General features: G+C 51.9%; 1 protein-coding gene across 3 annotated transcripts in view; it reads left to right on the top strand.

Moving 5' to 3' along the window:
- Nucleotides 1-14,693, top strand: part of NEURL1B (neuralized E3 ubiquitin protein ligase 1B) — a 44,509-nt gene extending 29,816 nt beyond the window's left edge. For 2 of the 3 annotated variants that reach the window (XM_005674572.3, XM_021076639.1), the window contains exons 3-5: nucleotides 6,517-7,236; nucleotides 9,344-9,469; nucleotides 9,885-14,693. In XM_005674572.3, the coding sequence (XP_005674629.2) occupies nucleotides 6,517-7,236; nucleotides 9,344-9,469; nucleotides 9,885-10,129 (1,091 nt within the window). In that variant the 3' untranslated portion in view covers nucleotides 10,130-14,693. The remainder of the gene's footprint in view (nucleotides 1-6,516; nucleotides 7,237-9,343; nucleotides 9,470-9,884) is intronic. The other variant, XM_021076640.1, reaches the window with a different exon arrangement.

Genomic DNA, 23,197 nt, shown 5'->3' with positions numbered 1-23,197 from the left:
GTGAGGCCCAGAGAGGGGCAGGGATTTGCCTGAGGCCACCCAGCTGATCAGTGGCCTTGGTAGGTGAGGAGGTTCGGTCCAGGACCCAGAGAGGGGCCTGGAGCCCAGGAGCACCCACATCAGGCTGGGAGGAGCGGCTGCAGCTGGCTCCATCCAGAGCCCTGGTAGGAAGCAGCAGAGGGTATTCGACTTTTGCAGTTAATGTTGTCTTTACAAACAGCTCAGACCAGCCCCCAGCCCCCACCCATAGAAAGCATATGCCTGGCAGGGAGGCCCATGGGCTTATCCTTTCCCTGTCTGGAGTCTGATCCCCACTCTGTGGCCACATCCTAGTTCTACCTGGGGCTCCTGAAGGCCCACCTTGTGCCCGGCATGGCACCAAGCATGCGGTTATTCCACAGCTCTGCAATTAATCCGGGCCTGGGAGGCTGGGGTGAGGCTCCTTGCATTGCAGGAAGAGGCTGAGGTCTCAGCCAGAATCGGCCAGGGACCAAGCGAGGTCCGTCTGCCCTGGTCCATCATCTTTGGTTGGTGGCAGGGTGGCACCTGGAAAAGCAGGGCTCAGTGCCAACATGCTCACCTTCTCAAACCCCAGGCCCCAGCCTGCTGCCTGCCCAGGGACATTGCTCCTATTTAGCCCCTTTCTCCAGACTCTTTCTCCCTCACCGCGGGATCCCAAGCACACACAAGAGTTCTGGTAGCTCCCATCTTGAAAAGAAAATGCCCTTGGCAGTGTCTTCCAGCAGCGACTCCCATTCCTCTGCTCTCCTTTAGAGGAAAGCTGTCTCAAAAGTGTTGTCGGGAGTTCCCATTGTGGCTCAGCAGTAATGACCCCGACTAGTAGCCATGAGGATTCGGGTTCGATCCCTGGCCTTGCTCAGTGGGTTAAGGATGTGTCGTTGCCGTGAGCTGTGGTGTAGGTCGCAGATGCTGCTCGGATCTGGCATTGCCGTGGCAGCTCTGATTCAATGCCTAGCCTGGAAACCTCCATATGCTGCAAAAATAAAAAAGTGTTGGCTCTACCACCCAACTCCATGTCCTTCTTCGGCTCACCCCAGTGAAATTAAAAAGAAAAATACAAATGGAACGAAGTCAACTTTCTTTAAGGATATAACAAAAAAAGTAGGAGTAGACTCCAAAGTAAATGAAACATGATTTCATTGGTTTACGCCACCTTCCGGTTTTTCATGCTACTTTACTCTTCAAACAATAGGATGCGTTGTAGTTGGCAGTGTCAGGATTGGGGAAGAGATCAATCCCAAACATCTTTTCTACTGTGTTTATTTTTTTTTATTTTTTATTTTTTTTGCTATTTCTTGGGCCACTCTCGCGGCATATGGAGGTTCCCAGGCTAGGGGTTGAATCGGAGCTGCAGCCACCAGCCTACGCCAGAGCCACAGCAACGCTGGATCGGAGCCACGTCTGCAACCTACACCACAGCTCACGGCAACGCCGGATTCTTAACCCACTGAGCAAGGGCAGGGACTGAACCCGCAACCTCATGGTTCCTAGTCGGATTCGTTAACCACTGCACCACGACGGGAACTCCTCTACTGTGTTTAGTCTACACTGTGTAGAGCTGTGCTCCCAGAAGCTTCTTCTTCTGCACTGCACAGGATTGCAGTTATAGGTAAAACGGAACCTGCTCAGAAGCTGAGGGAGACAAAAAAGGGTGGGTCCGTGGCCTGGTGCATCGTCACACAATTCAGACAGCGGGGCACCTGCCAGCCCGCAGTGTAGAGGGACTGCAAACAGGGCTCTCTCTGGAGGTTAAACCACAAAAACACCTTCTCTCGTTCTTTAGGCTTTGTAACGTGTGCAGGAGGACATGGATGCTGTGGGCGTTCCGCATTTGGGCTCTACCGGTTACCCCCAGAGTCATCAAGGACCCAGTCAGGCAGGGTCCACCTCAACAGCCCATTCTGTCAGGGAGAGGATTTGCCCTGCAATGTCATCTTCTCCCAGGTTAGGTCACCACCAGGTGCTTTACGCAAGTCGTTCAGCTGCAGCAGTGACACACAGGGTGGCCGGTGCTCGTGGACCTTCATCAACCCTTCTCACTCCAGGTTTATCAAGCTCACCCTTCAGCCTCCATGCTCCACATCCAGAGCCATGGTCTCCATCCTCTTTCCAGGCCTCTCGCTTCGGGCACCAGTGACCTCTCCGCGCCTCTGACCTGCTCATGGCTCAGGGCCTGGAAAGCTCTTGGTTTTCTTCCCCTCCTTGGCCCGCCCACTGGAGTCTATCCTAGGCCCTCTTCATTCTCTTTCCTTCTTACTTTTAAATCGCATAATACAAGACGCATTAAAGAAAAGTGCATAGGAGTTCCCATTGTGACTCAGTGGGTTAAGAACCCAACTAGTATCCCAGAGGGTGCGGGTTCGATCCCTGGCCTTGATCAGTAGATTAAGGATCCGGCTTTGCCATGAGCTGTGGTGTAGGTGCAGACGCGGCTCAGATCCTCTGTTGCTGTGGCTGTGGCGTAAGCCAGCAGCTATTGCTCTGATTCGACCCCTAGCCTGCGGCCCTAAAAAGCAAAAAAAAAAACCGAGATAATGGTGCTACCCATCCTACCTCTCCCTTCCCCTGCGACCGTAACGTGGGATCCTTAACGCACTGAGTGAGGCCAGGGCTCGAACCTGTATCCTCATGGATCCTGGTTGGGTTCATTAACCGCTGAGCCATGAAGGGAACTCCTGCCATTAACCCATTTTAAGCTGTGGAAGCTGAGACGAAAGACTTTAGCTTACCTAAAGTCACATAGCCAGGAGAGGCTAAAGCCAGGATTTGAACCTAAAATCTCCAGGCCATGGCCTTCATCAGGATGCAGTACTACTGAAGGACAAGCTCTTACGTGGAGCTGTTAGGGGCAAGAAGAGGAGCTTTGCGGGTGGGGAGAGAGGCAGAGTGTGCTGGCAAAAGCAGAGGCCCGGGGCGCGCCGCAGCCAACGCCTTTAGGCTTGGCCTCGCAGGATGACTGGGGAGGGCAGGGAGCCCTGGAAAAGTGCATTACACCGAGAGGCTCCCAGAAACATCCACTTGCCTAAAATGCCTTTTCCAGAAAAGAACTTGTTTCGTCTACTTTTATTCATGCTTTTTTTTTTTATCACAAAATTAATAAGTTCCTTAGAGAAAAATGAGAAAATCTGAAAACTATAAAGAAGCAAATTTCCACCCAGGAATAACCACCCTCAAATTTCTATCTTATTTCCTTCCTATATCTTTCCCATGCATCTCATGCATATATTTTCCACCTACTTAGAATCAAATCACATATTCAGTTCTGTATCCTCTCATGTTCACTTTTATAGCATGTGCATTTCCCCACGTTGTTAACTATTCCTTAAAAACTTGATTTTTAAAAATATTTGGGTTTTTGATGATGAAACTCTGTAGTGCTCATGTTTATTATAGAAAATTGGAAAATACAGAAAAATCTGCAAAGTCCCTCATAAACTCACCCGGGGAGAGATAATGACTGTTAACCTTTGTTACACCTTTCTCAAACCTGATTTCCTGTGCACATACATAGGATGGATACAGTAGTATAGACAGATGGATACAGACACATGCACACATATATACTCTTTAAAAGGACCAACCTGAAGTCCTCCTTCTTCCCTCAGGTTATGGGGAAGCATCCTCTAATGCAAGACAAGTCAAATGCCCAAGGATCCCTAGCAAGGCTGAGATGGGTGAAGGGGCCAGTCAGGGCCAAGGGCAAGGAGAGCAAACATCCTCAACAAAAAGGCAAGCTTTAACCCATTAATGACCCGCCACCATTCAGGCCCTGTATTACTAGACCTGATGTTCCAACCTATAAATCCAGTTTCGGTGAAATTTCCTGATTCCACTAATTCAAACAAAAATTTTTTTGAAGACCAGTGGTGATTTATTCAATAAACCAGTGGAAAGAGGGAAAAGATGAAGAAGCAAACATAGCTTAAAAGACACCAATGACAACGAGGGGACTTTATTTGGCGTTTCATTCAAACAAACAGAAAAAAAAAAAGGATATTCTTGCACACGGTATCATAAGGTCTTTAAATTTTAGAGAGCCATACTGAAATTTTTTCAGCTAAAATGACATGTCAAGGATTTGCTTCAAAATAATATAAGAGGGCTTCAATGAAACAAGATTGGCCATGAATGACGAATTGTTGGATCTGGATAAATAGCATTCATTATACTATTGTATATGTTTATTTTTCAAAAATAATTAAAAAAAGAAAAAAGAAAAACACCAGGAGGCCAACTAGACAGGTCTGTGAGCCAGCCAACTGAACCTGGATGGCCAGCTTGCATACTCTGCCCTGGATGGAGAGAGTCGGAGTAGGGAGTGACATACGAAGCTCTCACCAGTGGTCGGGGCACGCTTTTTGAAAAACTATGTTCATTATTATGATTTAATTTTATATTGGAAAACTAAGGAGGAAGAAATATTTTTCCCATGATATAAATCACAGGAGGGTAACAAAATCTTAGCTAGAGTGGTGTTGACTGAAAAAAAAATACACGTGAGAATTGCGAGTTAAGTTTTATTGGGGGGCGAAATGAGGACTGTAGCCTGGGAGGCAGCATTTCAGAGAGCCCTGAAACTGCTCCGGAGGCGGGGGAGGGGGAGGCCAGCATACATGTGATTTTGGTGAAGCGGGGAGGGACACGCAACCACGCACACATTTTGCAGGTGGCTGCTAGTCTCGTGGTTACTGCTAGTCACGAGGAGCAGACATCACCATGAAGGATTTTAGTGCTTTTTTAAGATAGGAAGAGATGAAAGAATTGGGCTCATATAATCTTCTCCTGAAAATATCTAACTAGCTAAAGACCTGTTCTGCCAGTTTTTTCCCAGAGCACAGAGTGCCTCATTCCTGGGGGTGTTGAAGGGCAGCAGCTCATGACTTCATCCTTGTAGAGGGAGACGGCAAGTGCCAATCCTAAATCTGTAGTGTTCTGGTTTTAAAAGTTTGAGTTACAGTTTTCTTGCTTTGTTTACTTGTCGTGGTTAACAAGAATACTTTTTTTTTTTTTTTTTTTTTTTTTTTTTGTCTTTTTGCCTTTTCTAGGGCTGCACCCGCAGCATATGGAGGCTAGGGGTCTAATAGGAGCTGTAGCTGCCAGCCACAGCCACAGCCACAGCCACAGCAACGCGGGATCCGAGCCCCGCCTGTGACCTACACCATAGCTCACAGCAACAGCAGATACTTAACCCACTGAGTGAGGCCAGGGATCAAACCTGCAACCTCGTGGTTCCTAGTCGGATTCCTTAACCCCTGAGCCAAGACAGGAACTTCAGAATATTTTTTTTTTTAATCACTAAAATCACTTCAGTATACTTTCTTTCCCTGATTTGTTATTCAGGGTGGCAGTCAAACTCTTCTAGAGACCTCACTCACTCATTCATCCAAGAGACTACCTAAGAGTGAAGGCTATTGGCCAAACACTCTGCTAAGCCCTCAAACATGGTGGTGAACAGACTATCACAGATGCTGCCCTCCAGGGACTCATATTCTAGGTGGGGAGATGACCAACAAGTAATCTACCAAATATAAAAACCTCTATTACCTAAACGACCATCACTATTTTTACTTGCTTTTTTACTGTGTATATATCAAGAGCATTTTTTTTTCATATTACTAAATATTATTCAAAAACATTTTCATGACTATGACTTTTAAAACACACCCCTTAGTTTCCTGTTCTATACAACGGATTCATTTCTTATGGAAACTTTTACCTGTTCAGTGTTAAGAGTAGCACCAGGGTATCGTGTTCCCTCATGCAGACACAGCAGTGAGGTCAGGCTCACACCCTGCCTTCTTTCAGAGGCAGCATGGAACCAGACACCCCACCCCGCAGGGTTCCCGTCCACGCTTTGCCACTTAGATGCTGTGTGGCCTTGGCCATATTCCCCAGCCCCTTTGTGCCTCAGCTCCTTTCTTTGCTAATTGGCGGGTGATAAAGGGACCCACCTCACAGGTTGTATGAGCACTAAATAAGAGAATGTGTGAAAAGGAGCTTAAAATAATAATCTGTCATAGAGCAAGGCCACAGACCCTAGGGCTTGCTCTTTTCCTTGGCGCTTATGTTCCAGTAGGGGAGGCAGACAGTACAGGATTTCGAAATGCCCTTTAAGTTCAAAAATATGAAAACCTCTGAGGAAGAGAGGGAGGAAGGAAGGAAAGATAAAAAGGAAGGCGAGAGGGTAGACTACAAGACAGAAAGGAGGAAGAGGAAAGAATGGAGGGATGGGCGTAGAGAGGGAGGGAGGAAAAAGAGAGGAAGCCCCCCTCCCCATCTGTCCATCCCAAAGATAAAAGAGTACGTCCAGTGCGCTCTGGATTATGCTTAATCCAGTTCCGTGCACTTGGGGGTTTTACATAAACTCACAAAGGAACAAGAAAAGGAAGGGGGCGGGCCCGGGTGGGCGTGGGGGCTGCCCGGGGGGGCGGAGAGGTCAAGGCCCGGGCTCTGCGGGCCGTGCCTCACCCCCCTTCTTCTGCCCTCCCCGCGCAGAGAGCGGGTTTGCCGACACGTTGACGCCCGCGCGACTCGGCCAGGCCCGCTTCAGCGCCTGTCTGCCGCCCAGCAGCCACGACGCGGCCAACTTCGACAACAATGAGCTGGAGAACAACCAGGTGGTGGCCAAGCTGGGCCACCTGGCGCTGGGCCGCGCCCCGGGCCCGCCGCCCGCCGACCATGCGGCCGCTGCCATCCCGTGCGGGCCCGGCGAGCGCCAGCGGCCCGCGTCGTCGCCGGCGCTGCTCGAGGCCGACCTGCGCTTCCACGCGACGCGCGGACCCGACGTGAGCCTGTCGCTCGACCGCAAGGTGGCCTGCGCGCCGAGGCCCGACGGCGGCCGCACGCTCGTCTTCTCCGAGCGCCCTCTGCGGCCCGGCGAGAGCCTCTTCGTGGAGGTGGGCCGCCCGGGCCTGGCGGCGCCCGGCGCGCTGGCCTTCGGCATCACGTCGTGCGACCCGGGCGGGCTGCGGCCCGCCGAGCTGCCCGCCGACCCCGACGCGTTGCTCGACCGCAAGGAGTACTGGGTGGTGGCGCGCGCTGGGCCTGTGCCGAGCGGCGGCGACGCGCTTAGCTTCACGCTGCGGCCCGGCGGCGACGTGCTCTTGGGAGTCAACGGGCGCCCGCGCGGCCGCCTGCTGTGCGTCGACACCACGCAGGCGCTCTGGGCCTTCTTCGCCGTGCGCGGCGGCGCCGCCGGCCAGCTGCGCCTACTCGGTGAGTCCCCCGACCGCGCGTGCGCGGGACTTGCCCCGGGAACCCGGGCGCCCCAGGCTAGGTGGCTAAAGCCGCTCCTGAAGCCTAGCCAGCGGTCCCCAAACTTGAGCGCGCATCAGAACCACCTGGCCTCACCTAGAATTTCCGGTTCAGTAAGGGTGGGCCCCTGAGAAGATGCATTTCTCACTGGTGCCCCCGGCGATGCCCAAGTTGCAGCTCCCTGGACCACACTTTTCCACATCAACCCTCTGGTGTCAGGGCTTGACAGGTGAATGGTCAGTGCAATTTTTATTTCCAGTGTTATGATTCATTTTCTATAGAGAGTGAGTTTTTACATATCTAATGCATATTAAGTGTAGGAGAAAAAGTAAATGCAACTACATTTAAAGAGAGAAAATGGACCTAAGACCATCCACAGAAAATTGAATGCAGGCTTGGACCACCCGTTTTGAGACTGAGTCATGCCTTCATGCCAGAGAGACACAGAGCACCCCCCCTCCCCAGCCGTGTGCCAGGCCCTGAGGTCCTTGAATGGGGCAGGGCAGAGGACAGGACACAGATTGTGGACGTCTGAACGTCCCCACAGTCACCCAAATGGCGACTTGGCCAGCGTGATGTTCGCTGCAGTAGAGGGGCTTCTCTCCAGCGTGGTAGAGCAGTGGTGGTGATCAGGAAAGGTTCCCAGAGAGCCCAGCTGTTTTCATGTTTCTAGGAAGTAGAAGTCCAAATGACAACAGAAACGAACATTTCATATGTCACCTCGTTCAATTTTATCCTCCTGATGCCCCTTCAAAACCAATATCACTATCCCCATCTGCACAGGTTAGCAGATTAAAGGGCAGAGAGATTAATGACTGTCCCAGTCATGCAGCTGGCCAGCCATGAAGATGTTGAGCAAATCATGGAATCCCTGAGCCTCAGTTTCTTTCTGTGTAGAAAGGGAGTAATTACTTGCATCCTGGGGTAGTTGTGAGGATGAAATGATGGACGCAATACTTCCTGCAGGTACTGTCCATGTGCAGCATGTTTAATATGTAACAATAGTAATGCCAGTGATTGCTGATGTTCCATTGAGGGTGGAGGAGGAAGAGAGTGGCAGTGGTTGTCATTTGGTCGGTTTGGGGTTTTTTGTTTGTTTTTTAAAGGGACCAACAAGCACAGGCATTCTTTCAGCCTAGATGAGTGGCCAAGTTCCCACTGGGGGCTGCAAGAACTAAGCCCAGGGTCTTTCTCCCCTCTTCCCTAGCACTTTCAGAGGAACCAGGGTGTGCCTTTGAGTAGTCAGGAAGAGAAGGTAGGAGAAGGTAGAAAGGAAGTGACTGCTTTTGGAGGCCAGGGACTTGCCCTCCAGATCCGTATCTGACAGCAGCCCTGATGGTGCAATCTGTCCATCTGTCCTCAAGTGGGGGAGGGGGAGGGCCATCTCTCTTCACCTCAGAAATAACCCGTCATTATCTGAAGCAACAGTGAATTCAGGGAAGAACACACATCCATATTGAACACTAGTCAGGAATCTTATAGTTGCAGGTAACAAAACCCTACTCACAGTGCCCTAAGCAAAAAGGGAATTTGGAGGCTACACATACCTCAGAAGTCTGGGGGTAGATTGGGTGCATTCAGGAACAGCGGGATCCAGGTGTTGAAAGGATGTCATCAAGATTCCACCTCTCTTTCCATCTCAAAGCTCTACTTTCCTCTGTGTTGGCTTCCTTCTCAGGCAGGCCTAGAGCGCCAAGCTTACCTCCCAATGGAATGGGCCCCTTCTTTTCTAATAGTTCTAATGGCCTTGCTTGAGGTATATGCCCTTCCCTGAACCACCGTGGAGACCAAGGGGTAGAAGTTCTCACAGGCCTGGTCTGGATCATGTGAGTGAGGGTGACATAGTGCCCCCAAACAAAACTCCAGTGCTGCTTCTGAAATACAGCGTGGAAACTAGTGTCTATCATGCTAGTACAATTCCATCCGTTCTCAGCAGAACCCTGTGAGATGGGTTCTTGTCCTCCCATTAGATTCACAAGGAGGTGAAGGTGCAAAGCCATGGAGAGTCAGGGATTAGCAGAGCAGAGGCCACCACCCACTGCCCCTGATGGAGTCTCTTTGGTCTCAGGCACCCTGCAGTCCAGCCCTGCGACCACCTCCCCATCAGGGTCTCTCAGCGGCTCCCAGGACGATAGCGATTCTGACATGGCCTTCAGCGTCAACCAGTCCTCCTCAGCGTCTGAATCATCCCTGGGTAAGCAGGTGCAAACCCTTGGGGTGGGTGGTGGGGTGGGAGGGGGGCTGGGGGTGCAGGGAGACAGGGTCTTGCACTGGCAGCTAGCGTGGCTCCTTCAGCTTGTGCCAGCCTATCCTGAGGGCTAAACAGGGTAGCTACCTCCCCCCCACCCTCCGGGCATCCTCTTCTTCCTCAGCTGAAGGGAGGAGAAGCATCTGGATAAGGCATCCCAAAGGGTGGTAATGGCGCTGGGATGCTTGTGGGGAGGAAAGGGGGCAAAACCCAGAAGAAAAACCAAAGTTAGTGTCTTCCAAACTTGTCTCCCCACGGATTCTGCCCTGGAAGCCCTGCCTTCTCGGGGACCCCCCCCCGCCCCTGGCAGAGCCTGCCTGAGAGCTGCGTCTCAAGGTCTGCCTGTTGTCCCTTTGCACAGTGACGGCCCCCAGCTCCCCGCTGAGCCCCCCGGTGTCCCCCGTGTTCTCCCCACCGGAGCTGACCGGCAGCAAGAACGGCGAGTGCACGGTGTGCTTCGACGGCGAGGTGGACACGGTCATCTACACGTGTGGACACATGTGCCTGTGCCACGGCTGCGGCCTGCGGCTCAAGAGGCAGGCCCGGGCCTGCTGCCCCATCTGCCGGCGGCCCATCAAGGACGTCATTAAGATCTACAGGCCATAGCCTGGCCCGCGACGGGCCTTGACCAGAGCAAGGTCACCTTTCTGAAGCCCCCCTGGGCCAGGCAACCACCACGGCCACCAGGGCATCCAAGGGGTGCAGCCCCCTGGCCTGCCACTCTCCAGGGGTAGGCAGGGCCTGACAGTCATGGAGACGAGCCCCCCCCCAGGGGGTCTGCATCCAAGTGAGGGTTGCTTTTGGCTCGAAAGTGCTTTGCCCCCAAAAGGCCGTCCCAAGAGCAAGCTCAGGAACTGCCTTGCAGACCACCTGGTCCCACGGTGACCTCTCCACTGGGAAACGGTATCCTCTGTGCAATGCCTTTTGCTGGGGTTGGGTTGCGTGTGTGTGAGAGAGGGGGAGGGGAGGGGGGCAGACAGACCAGAGGAGTTGGGGGGAGCGTGGGAGAATGACAGAGAGAGAACGCATAGGTATTTCTCCAGAGAGCCTGGCTCTAGGAGGTTATTTACCACGAAGGAATGTGCGATTCGGAGCCCAGACAGTAGTGTGACTAGAACTTGTTCACGTGCTGGGGCTGTGCCGTCAGCTGTGTTGAAGGGTCGAAGCCTCCGCCTAAACAGAACCCCCTGGGAGGGTATGGAAAAGGGATGCTCCAGTTTCCTAAGGGGAGGGGAAAAAATAGCTCAATTGTTTACAGCTCCCGAGCAGCAACTCCTTGGCGGGGGGAAAACATAAAAGAACGGTTCGCTTCTTGAGTTTCGAACTCAGTCTCTGAGAGGAGTCTGCTGGGTGCTGGGGCCAGGGCTCTGGGTGGGTGTCGTCTGCAGAAATGTCTTCACCCCGTCACCCCCACACAGCCCGACAACAAGCACACACCAGCCCCCAACGCGGTGCGGGGCTGCTTTCGGTCTGTACCACCCTCACCATCTCCATGGAGAAGACAAGCAACAGGCTCCCTTTTCCTGGGAGAGGGAGAGAATCCTAGGGGCAGGGGACTCAGCCGAGGCTGGGAAGGGCCACTCTCCATGTCCTGCTGAGACGCCGGGCCTGGCACCGGTCACTGGCTGTGGGCATCACCGGGGCAAACGGCTGGCCAGGTAGGGGGAGGAAGCAGGGCTTTGCAAATGGTCTTTGTTCTGATTCTCAGCTTCCCTTCCCCTGCTGATGACTAAGAAGTTAGTGGATCATCAGGTCGTTCACGAGTAACCGAGACACTCACTGAAAATACTGACACTGGGACTCTTTGCTGGGCATTTCCTGGGACCCTGGCCCTGCCTTTGCTCCCCAACCCCCTCATCCCTGCCTGGGTCTGTCGCTGCAGACCCCCAGACCACACCTGGGCTGACAGGCTGGCAGGTCTGCTCTCCCCTTCTGGGCCCTGCCTCTGCCCTGGCGTGTGCTGTACCTTTCAGGCAGTCCCTAGGCCTCTCTGTTTCTCACTTCTCAGTCTGTCCAAGAGAAAGCCTGGCACCTGTCCACTCCACTCTTAGGACCGGCAGAACATTCCCCAAAGCCCAAGACACCTTGCCAAGAGCAGGTACCGTTTTTATTTCCATTCTTAGTCTGTTCATCTACAGAGGGAGGCAGGGAAAGGAAGCCCTTTGGAGTTTATGTGTTCATGTAACGAACATGTGCTGGGTGTCTGGGGTCCCCCTGGTCAGGTCACATCCCATTGACCAGTCAGTCTGTGCCCTTCTGATGCTCCAGGTCTCAGACCATCTGCTTCTTCTCCACCTGGTATTCCGACCCGATCTCAACTTCAGAAACCCTATTCCCGCCCCTGCGAGAACCCCTGGTTGGCTCTTTTGCCCTAGTGAACTTGGGATACACGCCCACATTTTAACTTTGCAACAGAATCTTTGGTGGCGCGACTGGAACCCCAGCATTTGCCGAGATTAGAGTTTGCAAATCCAGGTGGTGCTAGGTGGCCAGCAGAAATAGGTCGGCTAGAGCCTTCCGTTTCCCCCACGTGCTGGGTGTGGGCAAGGCCACCAGGCACGGGCCCATGTGAGAGGGCTCGTCACCCCCCGGGACCGTGGTTCTCCAGGCAGCAGCTCCTCTGACTGGATTGAGCCACAGGCACCAGCGCTGGTGGTCTCGCGGCCTATAGGAGTCAGCTCCTCTCTCCTGCTTCCTCTGGTTCCAGCCAGGGTCAGGGTAGCCGCCACCAGGAACCCAGGGACCAAGCACCTGGACCCAGGTGGACCAGCCCATGCGTCTGGCAACCTGTTACCTGGGAAGAAAAGAGCCGGTGGCCTGTTTCACATGCTCTGCAGCTGCTATAAATAGCGTCCCCGTTTCCAAGAGGAATTAAGGGGGTGTTTATCTTCTAAAAACCAGACATTTCCTGATGCTCTAAACTGATTTATTCAGCGCTGCAAAGGAGCTGCCCACACCGCCCCCAGATTCTGTTGGAGAAATGGAAGGGAACCATTCTCCTGCATTCGGCCCCATTGTACAGTTGGCACTGGGCTGGAGAGGGCTATCGGCATGTCAGGCCTGGGAGGTGGGTCTTCATACCGTATTGAGGCGTATCAAAGATGCCACCAATTACAAAACACACCTTCTGTGGCCCCACTAGGGGAAGCCACAGCCCGTGTTAACTGTTGAGATGCCACAGCTCTGGAGATCTTTCTGTTCAGACATGTTATGTGGGCAAGCTCTGCTCCTTAGAACCAGTGCTATGTGACTTTATCCCCATTTGGCAGGAAGAGAACTGAGGTTCCAACCCAGGAGTGCCTGGTGCCACATCCCATGCTCTCCACTGCCTGACCTGGAGCACAGAAAGCTCGAGCCTGCTTGAGTGTGCTTTCTTGATGCTCACTTGGGCAGCCCCTGGAGAGAGCCAGGCACCTGCGCCTATGTGGAGGGTTCTAACCCCAGGCCGTGGCCCCTCTGCCACCCACACCCTGGGAGGACAGGAGTCCTTCCTTTCAGGCCCAACTTCTCCCAGCACAGCTGAGCCATATGTGGGCTGGGGTCCCACCCAAGGGCCTCCTCCTGTTACATGGGGGTGCCCACGTGGGGCCACTTCAGGGAGAGGTTTGTCCCACCACCTCCTTGGACCTAGTGACCACCACCCCTTTAAGCAGGGTCCCCCGGGGTGGGACAGGGAGACCAGAGGATGCCCCCTTTGTCGTGGTCTGGTACCTGCTCTTTTTGAACCACCAAGAAAACTGGGCTGTTTGCAAACCAAGACCCTCTCCTTTTCTCACCCATCCCCGGAACTGGGGATCTTCTGGGATTTAGCTTCCTGGAGCAGCCGCTTCCTTCATCCAACAAACACTGGTCAGCACAGCCCGTGTTCTGGACACAGGGTTGGGCCCCGGGTCTAAAGACAAGGACTGCAGGGCACTGCTGGTGCGGAGCGGGAGGCAGACAGATTTGTCATCTTGTATTTGACCCGTCCAGTGCTGGGTCCTGTGGTAGGTAGCACAGAGTAGGTACTCAGGAAAGGTTTAGTGAGTACATCAGAGATCAGGCTACGAGTCTTCCGGGGTTTGATAAAAACCACGTACACATGCACGCAAAGTCATTCAACAAACATTTGCGGAGTGCTAGGTGTAGGATGCTGGAAAGACAGGGCCAAGAGGACAGGGCCCCAGCTCTGACGTCAGAGGGAGTGACATTATGAGACATTCGGGGCAGAATCTATTAGGCTTTCTTGTCATTCCGTTGCCTTGGGAAGGGGGTCTGTCTTAGGGAGTGCACAGTGGCTTTCTCTACCTGGAGCCCCCTGCGTGCTTCAAAAAGCCTTCTTTGCATTAAGAATGCCAGGCACCTTGCAGTCAGTGAGCTGCTGCCAAAAACAGCCTTGAGCAGACCCTTCCCTTCAAAGACCCCACTGGCAAGAATCGCCCCAGGTGTTGCCAGGGAGATGACTACTCGTTACTTTCAGGCCTTGGGACTGGTGGCTGGAAATCAATCCCCAGGTCACCAGAAAATTCCCAGTCAGTTCCAGTTGAGGATGGGGTTGTGCGAGGTCTGGGCGGATGAGAGTCACTTGCCACCACTCGACCCATCTCTGCCCCGGTCCTGGCAGAGGGACTCCGGCTCAGGAACACATGGCCTCCTGGCATCTCTCAGTAATTGTCTCACCGTCTTTCTCAAGTCCCTAATGAGATGACTTGTACAACAATCTGTCTGTGCCTTATGAAAGTGTCTGTGCACTTTTAATCCTTTTTAAAAGCAACTTTAACAAATGGGCCGGGGACTAGCGTACGTGGTAGTGTTCTAGAAACCCGCGGTAATCACTGACACCCTTCTGCATTGCGTATTCCATGTTGGAGTGATGACGTGTGCGTCCCCCACCCCATCCCACCCCCACTACCTGTGTACAGACCTTTTAAAAAATGTCTCTTTTTCTTATTTTTCTGATTCCATACTGTGACCTCTCCAATACAGTCTAATCTTTGGGGATCGGTAATAAAGTTTTGAAAACGTGGGGCGGGGGGGCTGTTGGGAAGGGTTTGCACTGGTCCTGTGTGTTGTGCTTTTGCGTGTTGTGTGTTTTGATTTTTGTGTTTTTATCTGTTTTATATTAACATAATTCACCTGTTAAACAAACAAACAAACAAACAAATACAACTTTGGCTTGTTTTAAAAAAAAGTCTCTCTAGGAATCAGTTTTAAAAATCACCATTGCGGAGTTCCCGTCATGGCACAGTGGTTAGCGAACCCAACTAAGAACCATGAGGTTGCGGGTTTGATCCCTGGCCTTGCTCAGTGGGTTAATGATCCGGCGTGGCTGTGGGCTGTGGTGTAGGTTGCAGATGCGGCTTGGATCCCGCGTTGCTGTGGCTCTGGTGTAGGCCAGTGGCTACAGCTCTTATTCGATGCCTAGCCTGGGAACCTCCATATGCCATAGGAGTGGCCCAAGAAATGGCAAAAAGACAAAAAAAAAAAAAAAAAAGAAAATCACCATTGCCTACACTGTTGGGGCATGGAGGTGAGGGATACAGACCATTGCCAGCCTTGAGAAAACAATTTGCAGGATGTCTGTAGAATCCTGAGAAAGTTTGATCCTTTTGCCAAGGAACTCCTGGGAAAATATCCCAAGGATGGAATCCCCTGGTGGTGCAGCGGGTTAAGGACTGATGTTGCTGCCATGGCTCAGGGCATTGCTGTGGCACAGGCTCAACCCCTGGCCTGGGAATTTGCAGGCATGGCAAAAAAAGAAGAAGGAAGGAGAAGGAAAGGAGAGAGGGAGGGAGGGGGAGGAAGGAAGGAAGAAAGAAAAAGAAAGAAAGATCCCAAGGTATTGGCCAAAAAAAAAGAAAGAAAGAATATCCCAAGGAAATAGTTGTGATTGAGGATAAGCTCTGTATGTAAAGATGCTCATTGCACCATCATTTATAATGATGAGAAACTATAAGTAACCCCAATGTCGAACAACCAGCTTTTATTGCTGTCCTTCAGTATTATCGAGGGATTGGTTCTAGGACTACCACCCCTCCCTAGAGAACCACAGATGCCCACGTCCCTTGTATAAAATAGTATTTGCATAAATGCACATCCTTCCACATACTTTAAATCATCTCTAGAATACTTACCATATCTAATGCAATGTAAATACTGTATGTAACTATTTGTCAGCACAGCAAATTCAAGTTTTGCTATTTGGAACTTTCTAGAACTTTTTTTTCCAAATATTTTCCATCTGAGACTGGTTGAACCCACAGAGTCTGCAGATATGAAGGGCCACCTGTACTGGCCAGAACTTGGTTACAAGTGACAGAACCCCACCTGGACCTGGCCTATAGGGATGAAAAGGTTCAGGCAACTGAGAAGTCCAGTATCCAAAACCCAAGAACTCACACAGGTGCATTTGCGTAGAATCTGAAATGCTGCAACAGGACTTGGTCTCTCCCCCTCTGCCTCTGCCCTCTGATGTGCCCCACTCCCGGGCAGTTTCTCAAGACAACTGAGAGAAGGTCCAGATTACATCCTGCCTTTAAGCAATCCCTCCATGGACCAAACAGGATCATATGCCTCTTTCTTCACTGATCACGGAAACTAGGGAGATCCCGGTCTCTGATTGGTCAGACCCAAGACACGTGCTCACCTCCACCCAGTGGCAGCACCTGTGGACCTAGGGCCCGGGGGTTGGAGATGGGGTGGGAGGGAGTGGAGTGGAAGGGTTGGGGGTGCAAAGGGTAGAGGGGGGTGGGAGGTGGGAGAAGGTGGAGGGGGATGAGGGGTAAATCACAGACGCTAGGGGCGAAGTGGAGCCATGAAGGAAAGTTGGGCAGGGAGGAGCAACAGATGTCTAAGAAAAGTTGAACAGGAGTTCCCTTTGTGGCGCAGCGGAAACGAATCCGACTAGGAACCGTGAGGTTACTGGTTCGAGCCCTGTCCTTGCTCAGTGGGTTAAGGATCTGGAATTGCTGTGGCTGTGGTGTCGGTCGGCAGCTGTAGCTCCGATTCGACCCCTAGCCTGGGAACTTCCATATGCTTGCGGGCCTAAAAAGCAAAAAAAAAAAAAAAAAAAAAAAAGAGGTTGAATAAAGCATGAAATAAATACATCCCGAAACAAATACATCCCTGCGTAATAGTGTGGGCTGTGAAGCCAGACAGCCTGATCCTCAACCATCATGTTGGGCCAGATATCTAACTTTTTTTTTTTCTTTTTTTTTTTTCCTCTCTCTTTTTAGGGCCACACTTTTTCCAATGTTTCTATAATGACCAATTATTACTTTTAATTTAAACTTCTTATTTGGAAAAATTTATCTCCCTCCTCTGCAAAAATCAACAGGAACAGCTGGCCCTGGCTGGAATTTGTTAGGAGTTCCCAGGCTGATTGTCTGTGTTTGAGATCCAAATTTAGTCACGGTGTAGATAAGGGCCTGGAAGTTTCTAGTGGAGGCCAGACCAGGCTGACCAGTTTGGTTGGGCTTCCTCCAGGCCAGGCTTTAGGGCCCAGGTTTCTGGGGTGGAACCTTGCAGTGGGGGAGGGGAGAAGTGAAGTTGCTGCCCAGGCCTGTGCCTCCTGTCTTGCTACAACAGCCCAGCTTGGTGACACTGAATCTTAGGAACAGGAAGTTCCTGTTGTAGAGCAGCGGAAATGAACCTGACTAGTATCCGTGAGGATGTGGGTTCAATCCCCAGCCTCGCTCAGTGGGTTGGGGATCTGGTGTTGCCGTGAGTTGTGTAGGTCGCAGGCATGACCTGGATCCCGCATTGCTGTGGCTGTGGCTGTGGCTGTGGCCAGCAGCTACAACTCCAATTTGACCTCTAGCCTGGAAACTTCCATATGTTGCAAATGCCGCCCTAAAGAGCTTAAAAAAAAAAAAAAATGGTAACAGTAAGGTAAGAGAAATGAACAAGGATTTATCAAGAAGAAACCATGATTTTCACACATTCTCTCCATGAATTTTCACAATAATGTTTGTTTCCTCATTTTACAGAGAGGGAACCAGGCTTCTTCCAAGGTAGTAAGATTGCTCCGAAGTAAAGGCAAAATCTCCGGGGGGCACATTTTTCACCCTTTCTCCTAGGTCTCAGTGAGAGGCAGAGTCTGCCCCAGAACCTAGGCTTCTTTCTCTCCTTCTTGGTGTGTTTCCCATGATATTACCCACTACTACTGGGCCAGGAGGTATTTTCATAGGTGCCCTCTGATGACTTAAGACTTTTGTAAGAAAGCAGGGGGGAAAGACCAACTTTATCTTGGCTCTTTTGGTTATAAAGACAAAAACCCAACTAAAGAAAAACCTAACCTAAGTAACAACCCACACAACCAAACAGGTCATGACTGGCTTCAGGAATGGCTGGATCCAGGTGCTCACATGATATTATTAGGCATTTGCCTCTGTCTCTCAGTTCCACTTTCCTCAAGGTTGACATCACTCTTGGACAAGCTCTCCCTTAGCAATCAGGATGGCCTCCAGTGGCTCCTAACTCACATCGTGCCAGCTTAATAAGATTTTTTTAAAGTTTCAGGAAAACTTCCAGGGCTGTCTGTCTTTGCTTTGACTCCACAGAAGAAAAGTTCAATCCCTGAGCCAGTCTCTTTCACATACCTACACCTGATTCAAAACCAGGTATGACACAGCCCTTACCCTCTAGAATCGACTAATCTGGAAAAGGAAGGCAGACCCCAAAACAAACATGTTTAGACCATTGTGGTTCTGAGGTTGACAAATTGAATCCAAGGCATAAAGGCTCTGGATCATTTAGTGATGTAATTTGGGCATCCTTCTTTCTCACGATGTTCAGGCTCTTACTAATGCCTGGGCCATGCTCCCTGGCACCTCATACACATATCTCTTGTGTATTGCTTCAGTGTACAAAGCCTGTGCCCTGATCCTCAGCACCCCTCATGCGGCTAGACTCAGAGGAGTTTTGGCCCAGCATATATGTGGAGAATTCTCTTTCCCTCATTCCCTGGCTTCCCACGGGAAAAAACAATCAATAATAATAATAATAATAATAATAACAAACAGCAAATCATTTAATGACCACTTACTATGTGCTAAGATCATCTATTAAATCCTCATTTTGAAACCTCAGCTTTTGTGGTAGATCCCATCATTAGTTCCATTTGTAGCGAGAAAACCCAAGACTCAGAGAGATTAAGTAACTTTATCCTACGGTGTATGGCCTCTCAAAGCCAAAAGGATTGCTTCTCTTTCTTTCTGGAATTATTTCCCATAATCTAGACCTAGTGATTTTCCAAGGGCAAATGGGCCTGGAACTTATGCACTTGTATTTTCATTGACCCTGCAAACAGGCATTCAGGCGGGTGTTATCCCGCTTTACAGAAAAGGGAAGAGAGGCTCAGAGAGGGAAGTGACCTGCCCGAATCACACAGCTTGTGAGCTGTGGAGCCCAGGGTGTGAACCAGGTCTGACTCCTTCTCCAGCATCACAGTTTGTCTGTGAAGAAATTATCTGGATGGGGAGGAGGAGGAGTGGATAGAGGAAAGAGGAGGAAAAGAAGGAAGAGTGGGAGGGGAGAGAAGATGAGGGGAGGGGTCCAGACTTGGCACCTAGAAGAGCAAGGAGACAAAAGCCATCAAGCAGGGTCCTCGACTTATGTAATATCTATTAGTCCAATTCCAGGGACAGGGAATCTGCCTCTCCCTTCAGGCTCACCTCTCCTGGATCTTGGAAGCTGGTTTTGGCTCCCACACGGGGATGTGGAAAACATGAACTTTCCAGGCATCCAGCTATGGGAACAGAGCCCCAACCTTGGCTGTTAAATGCACCCAGAGGAATCTTCCAGAAGCCCCTGGGGCAGCTGCATCAGAGTGCTTTGGTCCTCTTTCCTAAGCTTCCTCCCTTCCTGGCTCTGACCTGCCCAGATCTAAACCTTTTTCTCTGAATTGAGAGCCTCAGCCACCCCCCAAGCCCCTGCCTCTCCTCAGGGCCCAGGAAAGGCTTCAGCCATCCTCTGAGGAGTCTGGAGGAACCGCTTATGAGCCAGCGAGACAGGCCAGAGTTCACGTCCACACTCTGACCCCAGCAAGTGGGGAAGCTCAGCCTCCCCAAGGTGCCTTCTGGGGGTGCCGTTCATCCTGTGGATGTGTGATGGGGAGGTCCCCTCTCTGCACCTCACTTCCCTGCCTCTAGGTGGGGCTGTAGAGCCAACTCTCTAGGTCCTGAGGAGGCTTCATCCTGGCGTCTCAGCTCCAGCAGGTGCATCCAGGGTGATGGAGTCTAACATAGGGGATGAGAATGCAGGCTCAGAAGACAGACAAGCCTGGGGTTCGAGCTGTGGGGCAAGTTACTGGTCCTCTCTGAGCCTCTGTTTCTGGATCGTTGAGGTGAAAAGATGTTAGCACACTGCCCCCCCCGCTCCCCCGCCACCACTTTGGGTGTCAGGATGAGCCATATGCGGTCCCACTTCCCTCGCTCCTCCCCCTCCTGCCCGACCCAGCTGGGCCAGGGGCTGCCTCTGTCCCCTAGCAGTCCCCTGGGCCTCCCTTCAGGCCCTGTACTGCCTCGAGGAGAGGGGCCTGTGACACCACTAACAGCACCTATGGGTGACCAGCACAGGGTCGCCCAAAGAGTAGAACCTTGGTTTCTACATCTCCCTCCCCCGAGGGTGGAATCTCTGGCATCAGCACACCTCCTACCCGCAAGGAATGAAAGCGAGGGGCGATCAGATGGCGGGGCTCCCGGCCTCGGGCTGGCCCAGGCCCCTCGCCCCTTGCTTATTTTGGCTCCCTGTCAAGAATGCTGGCCTGGGCCTGGGAGGCTGACTGACCTCAGACTCCAGAGGGAAAGTCACACTTTTGCTCAACTCCCCGGAGCAGCCCTGCATTCCAGGAGGGGCGTGGGAAGGGCCAGGCCTCCCCCAGGCGGAGCCCAACAGGGAGCTGCCTGCAGCCCGGCAGTCCATCCCCGCAGTCTTGCTGGCCCACACCCACCTTGGCATCCCCTAGGGAGACCCGCCCCACCATGGAGAGATGGAGACAGGGTCTGGGAGAAGGTGTCCAATGCCACCATGGGACAGAGATGCAGGGAAGTGGGAGTTCCTGTGGTGGTTCAGTGGTAATGGACCAGACTAGGATCCATGAGGATGCAGGTTCTATCCCTGGCCTTGCTCAGTGGGTTAAGGATCCGGTGTTGATGTGAGTTTCAGTGTAGGTCAAAGACGCGGCTCAGATCTGGCATTGCTGTGGCTGTGATGTAGGCCGGCAAGTCTAGAGCCGACTCCAGGGCCATCCCTCTGGCCCCGCCTTGCTGCCTTCCCCCACCCACCCCCAGTTGTTTCAGCTAGAGTTGTTCTTCTCGGAGGTGCCGGTGCTGGGGGCGGCTTCTCTGGGGAGGTCACCCCAAGAGCCAGGCCCTGGAGGGTGGCCAGCGATTGGCCTAGCACTGGCTGCAGAAGAGAGCAGCTTGAGCACAGAGCAGCCTATTGGAGGAGGAGTCCAGGGTGGGGCAAGGGTCCCCAGAGACATTTTCCTTCTGCTGCAACCAGCTTCCCTCCTTTCAAGATGTTCCCATGACTTGCTAGCTGGAGGCTCCTGGGCAGGCTTCCTCCCGCAGGCCTGGCTCGAGAAGGGACAGACGGATGGACAAAGGGCAGTGGAGCAGCCTGGACGGGGGGCAGAAGGGAGGATGGCTGTATGATGCTGGCTGAGGGCTCCAGCCCCTTGGGACCGCCGTCTCCCCATTCCACCATAAGGCAGGGACCTTGGAAGTCCTGAGGTCCAGAGAAGGGGGCTTTCTGAGCTCCTCCTGGGGAGGGAGCAGCTGTTTCCTTCCAGAAGATGGAGCACCATCACCCTCTAGTGGCTTTAGTGAGAGGCAGAAAGATCAAAGCATAAAGAAACTGCTAGGTCAAGTCCAAACACTGGACAGATCTGCTGCCCCCCACCGCCACCCCCCAGCAGACTCTCGGGATGTCACCAGATCACCTGGGAAACCAGACTCCTGTGAATGGCTCTGTGGATCTGAACAAGCTTGAGGAGGGTGTGCTAGGGTGACAGGCTGGGCTGAGGTTACATCTGTGACTGAGATTGGACTGGCGCTGAGGTGGGGGACACAGTGGGGATGGACTGGGGCTGGGACTGGGACACATTCCTTCCCCAGACCCCTCAATGCTGGGAGAACGGTACGTGGTTTCCTAAGTCTGGTCCCCACCTCAGGCCACTGACCGGACTTGGTCTGTTCAACCCACGCATGCAACTTTGGGTCAGCACATTAAAATAAAGCAAGGGGAGAAAAATGCAATAAAACGAAACCCCCAGGTCATTATGCCGAGTGAAATAAGCCAGTCACAAAAGGACAAAAACTCATGATTCCACTTAGGCATCATGGAAGTCCCTGGTGTAGTCAAATTCATGGAGATAGAAAGTAGAATAGAGGGAGTTCCCTTTGTGGCTGAGCGGCAATGAACCCGACTAGTACACTTGAGGACGCAGGTTCAATCCCTGGCCTCGCTCAGTGGGTTAAGGATCCAGCACTGCTGTGAGCTGTGGTGTAGGCTGGCAGCTGCGGCTCCGATTCGACCCCTAGCCTGGGAACTTCCATATACCTCAGGTGCAGCTCTTAAAAAAAAAAAAAAAAAAAAAAAAAAGCAAAATAAGAAAGCAGGATGGGGGAGGGGGATTAGGGATGATTGTTTAATGGATGCAGAGTTTCATTTCAGGAAAATGAAAAACATTCTGGAGGTGGATGGTAGCATTTGCACAAAAATCTCAATACACTTAATGCTACTGAACTGTACACTCTGAAATGGTTAAGATGGTAAGCTTTGTGTTCTAGGTATTTCACAAATTTTTAAATTGTAAAGAGAAAGCGCTCAAATATAGACAAGAAACGGCAATGCTGCTAAAACTATCATTGGTCATCAAGGTGACTCCCCTACATGTGTGTTTTAGTTTGCTGGAGCGGCTGTAACAAAACTACTACAGACTAGGTGGCTTGTAACAGAAATTTATTTTCTCAGAGTTCTGGAAGCTGGACGTCCAAGATGAGGGCACCGTCCAAGGTGGAGTCTGGTGACCTCTCTTGCCGCTGTCTCACTTTGTCCTGGAATGGCCTTTCCGTGTGTGTGCGTGTGCGTGTGCGTGTGCGTGTGCGTGTGTGTGTGTGTGTGTGTGTGTGTGTGTGTGTTTGCACGCGCATGCGCACGCAGAGCGAGGGCCCTCCAATGTCTCTTCCTCTTCTTTTAAGGACAGCAGTCCTGGAATTCCTGTCGTGCCTCAGAGGAAATGAATCTGACTAGCATCCATGAGGACGCAGGTTCGATCTCTGGCCGCGCTCAGTGGATTAAGGATCTGGCACTGCCGAGAGCTGTGATGTAGGTCACAGATGTGGCTCGGATCCCATGTTGCTGTGGCTGTGGTGCAGCTACAGCTCTGATTCAACCCCTAGCCTGGGAACCTCCATATGCTGTCAGTGTGGCCCTTAAAAGACCAAAAAAAAAAAAAAAAAAAAAAAAGGACACCAGTCCCATCAGAGGAAGGCCCACCCTTATGAGCTCATTTATACTTATTACCTCCCAAGAGACCCTTTTTCTCAACAGAGTCACATTGAGAGTTAGAACTTCAGCATACGAGATGGGGGAGGGAGTGGGGACACAATTTGGTCCATAAGAACTTGAGATAATTGTTACCCAGCTGATGTAGGAAGTCTGGTCTGGGTTTGTGACAAGCTCTGGAGG

This window comes from Sus scrofa, chromosome 16 (genome assembly GCF_000003025.6).
Source record: "Sus scrofa isolate TJ Tabasco breed Duroc chromosome 16, Sscrofa11.1, whole genome shotgun sequence".
Taxonomy (NCBI): Eukaryota; Metazoa; Chordata; class Mammalia; order Artiodactyla; family Suidae; genus Sus; species Sus scrofa.
Note: the sequence above shows the minus strand (reverse complement) of the source record. Positions and strands in the feature narration are given on the sequence as shown.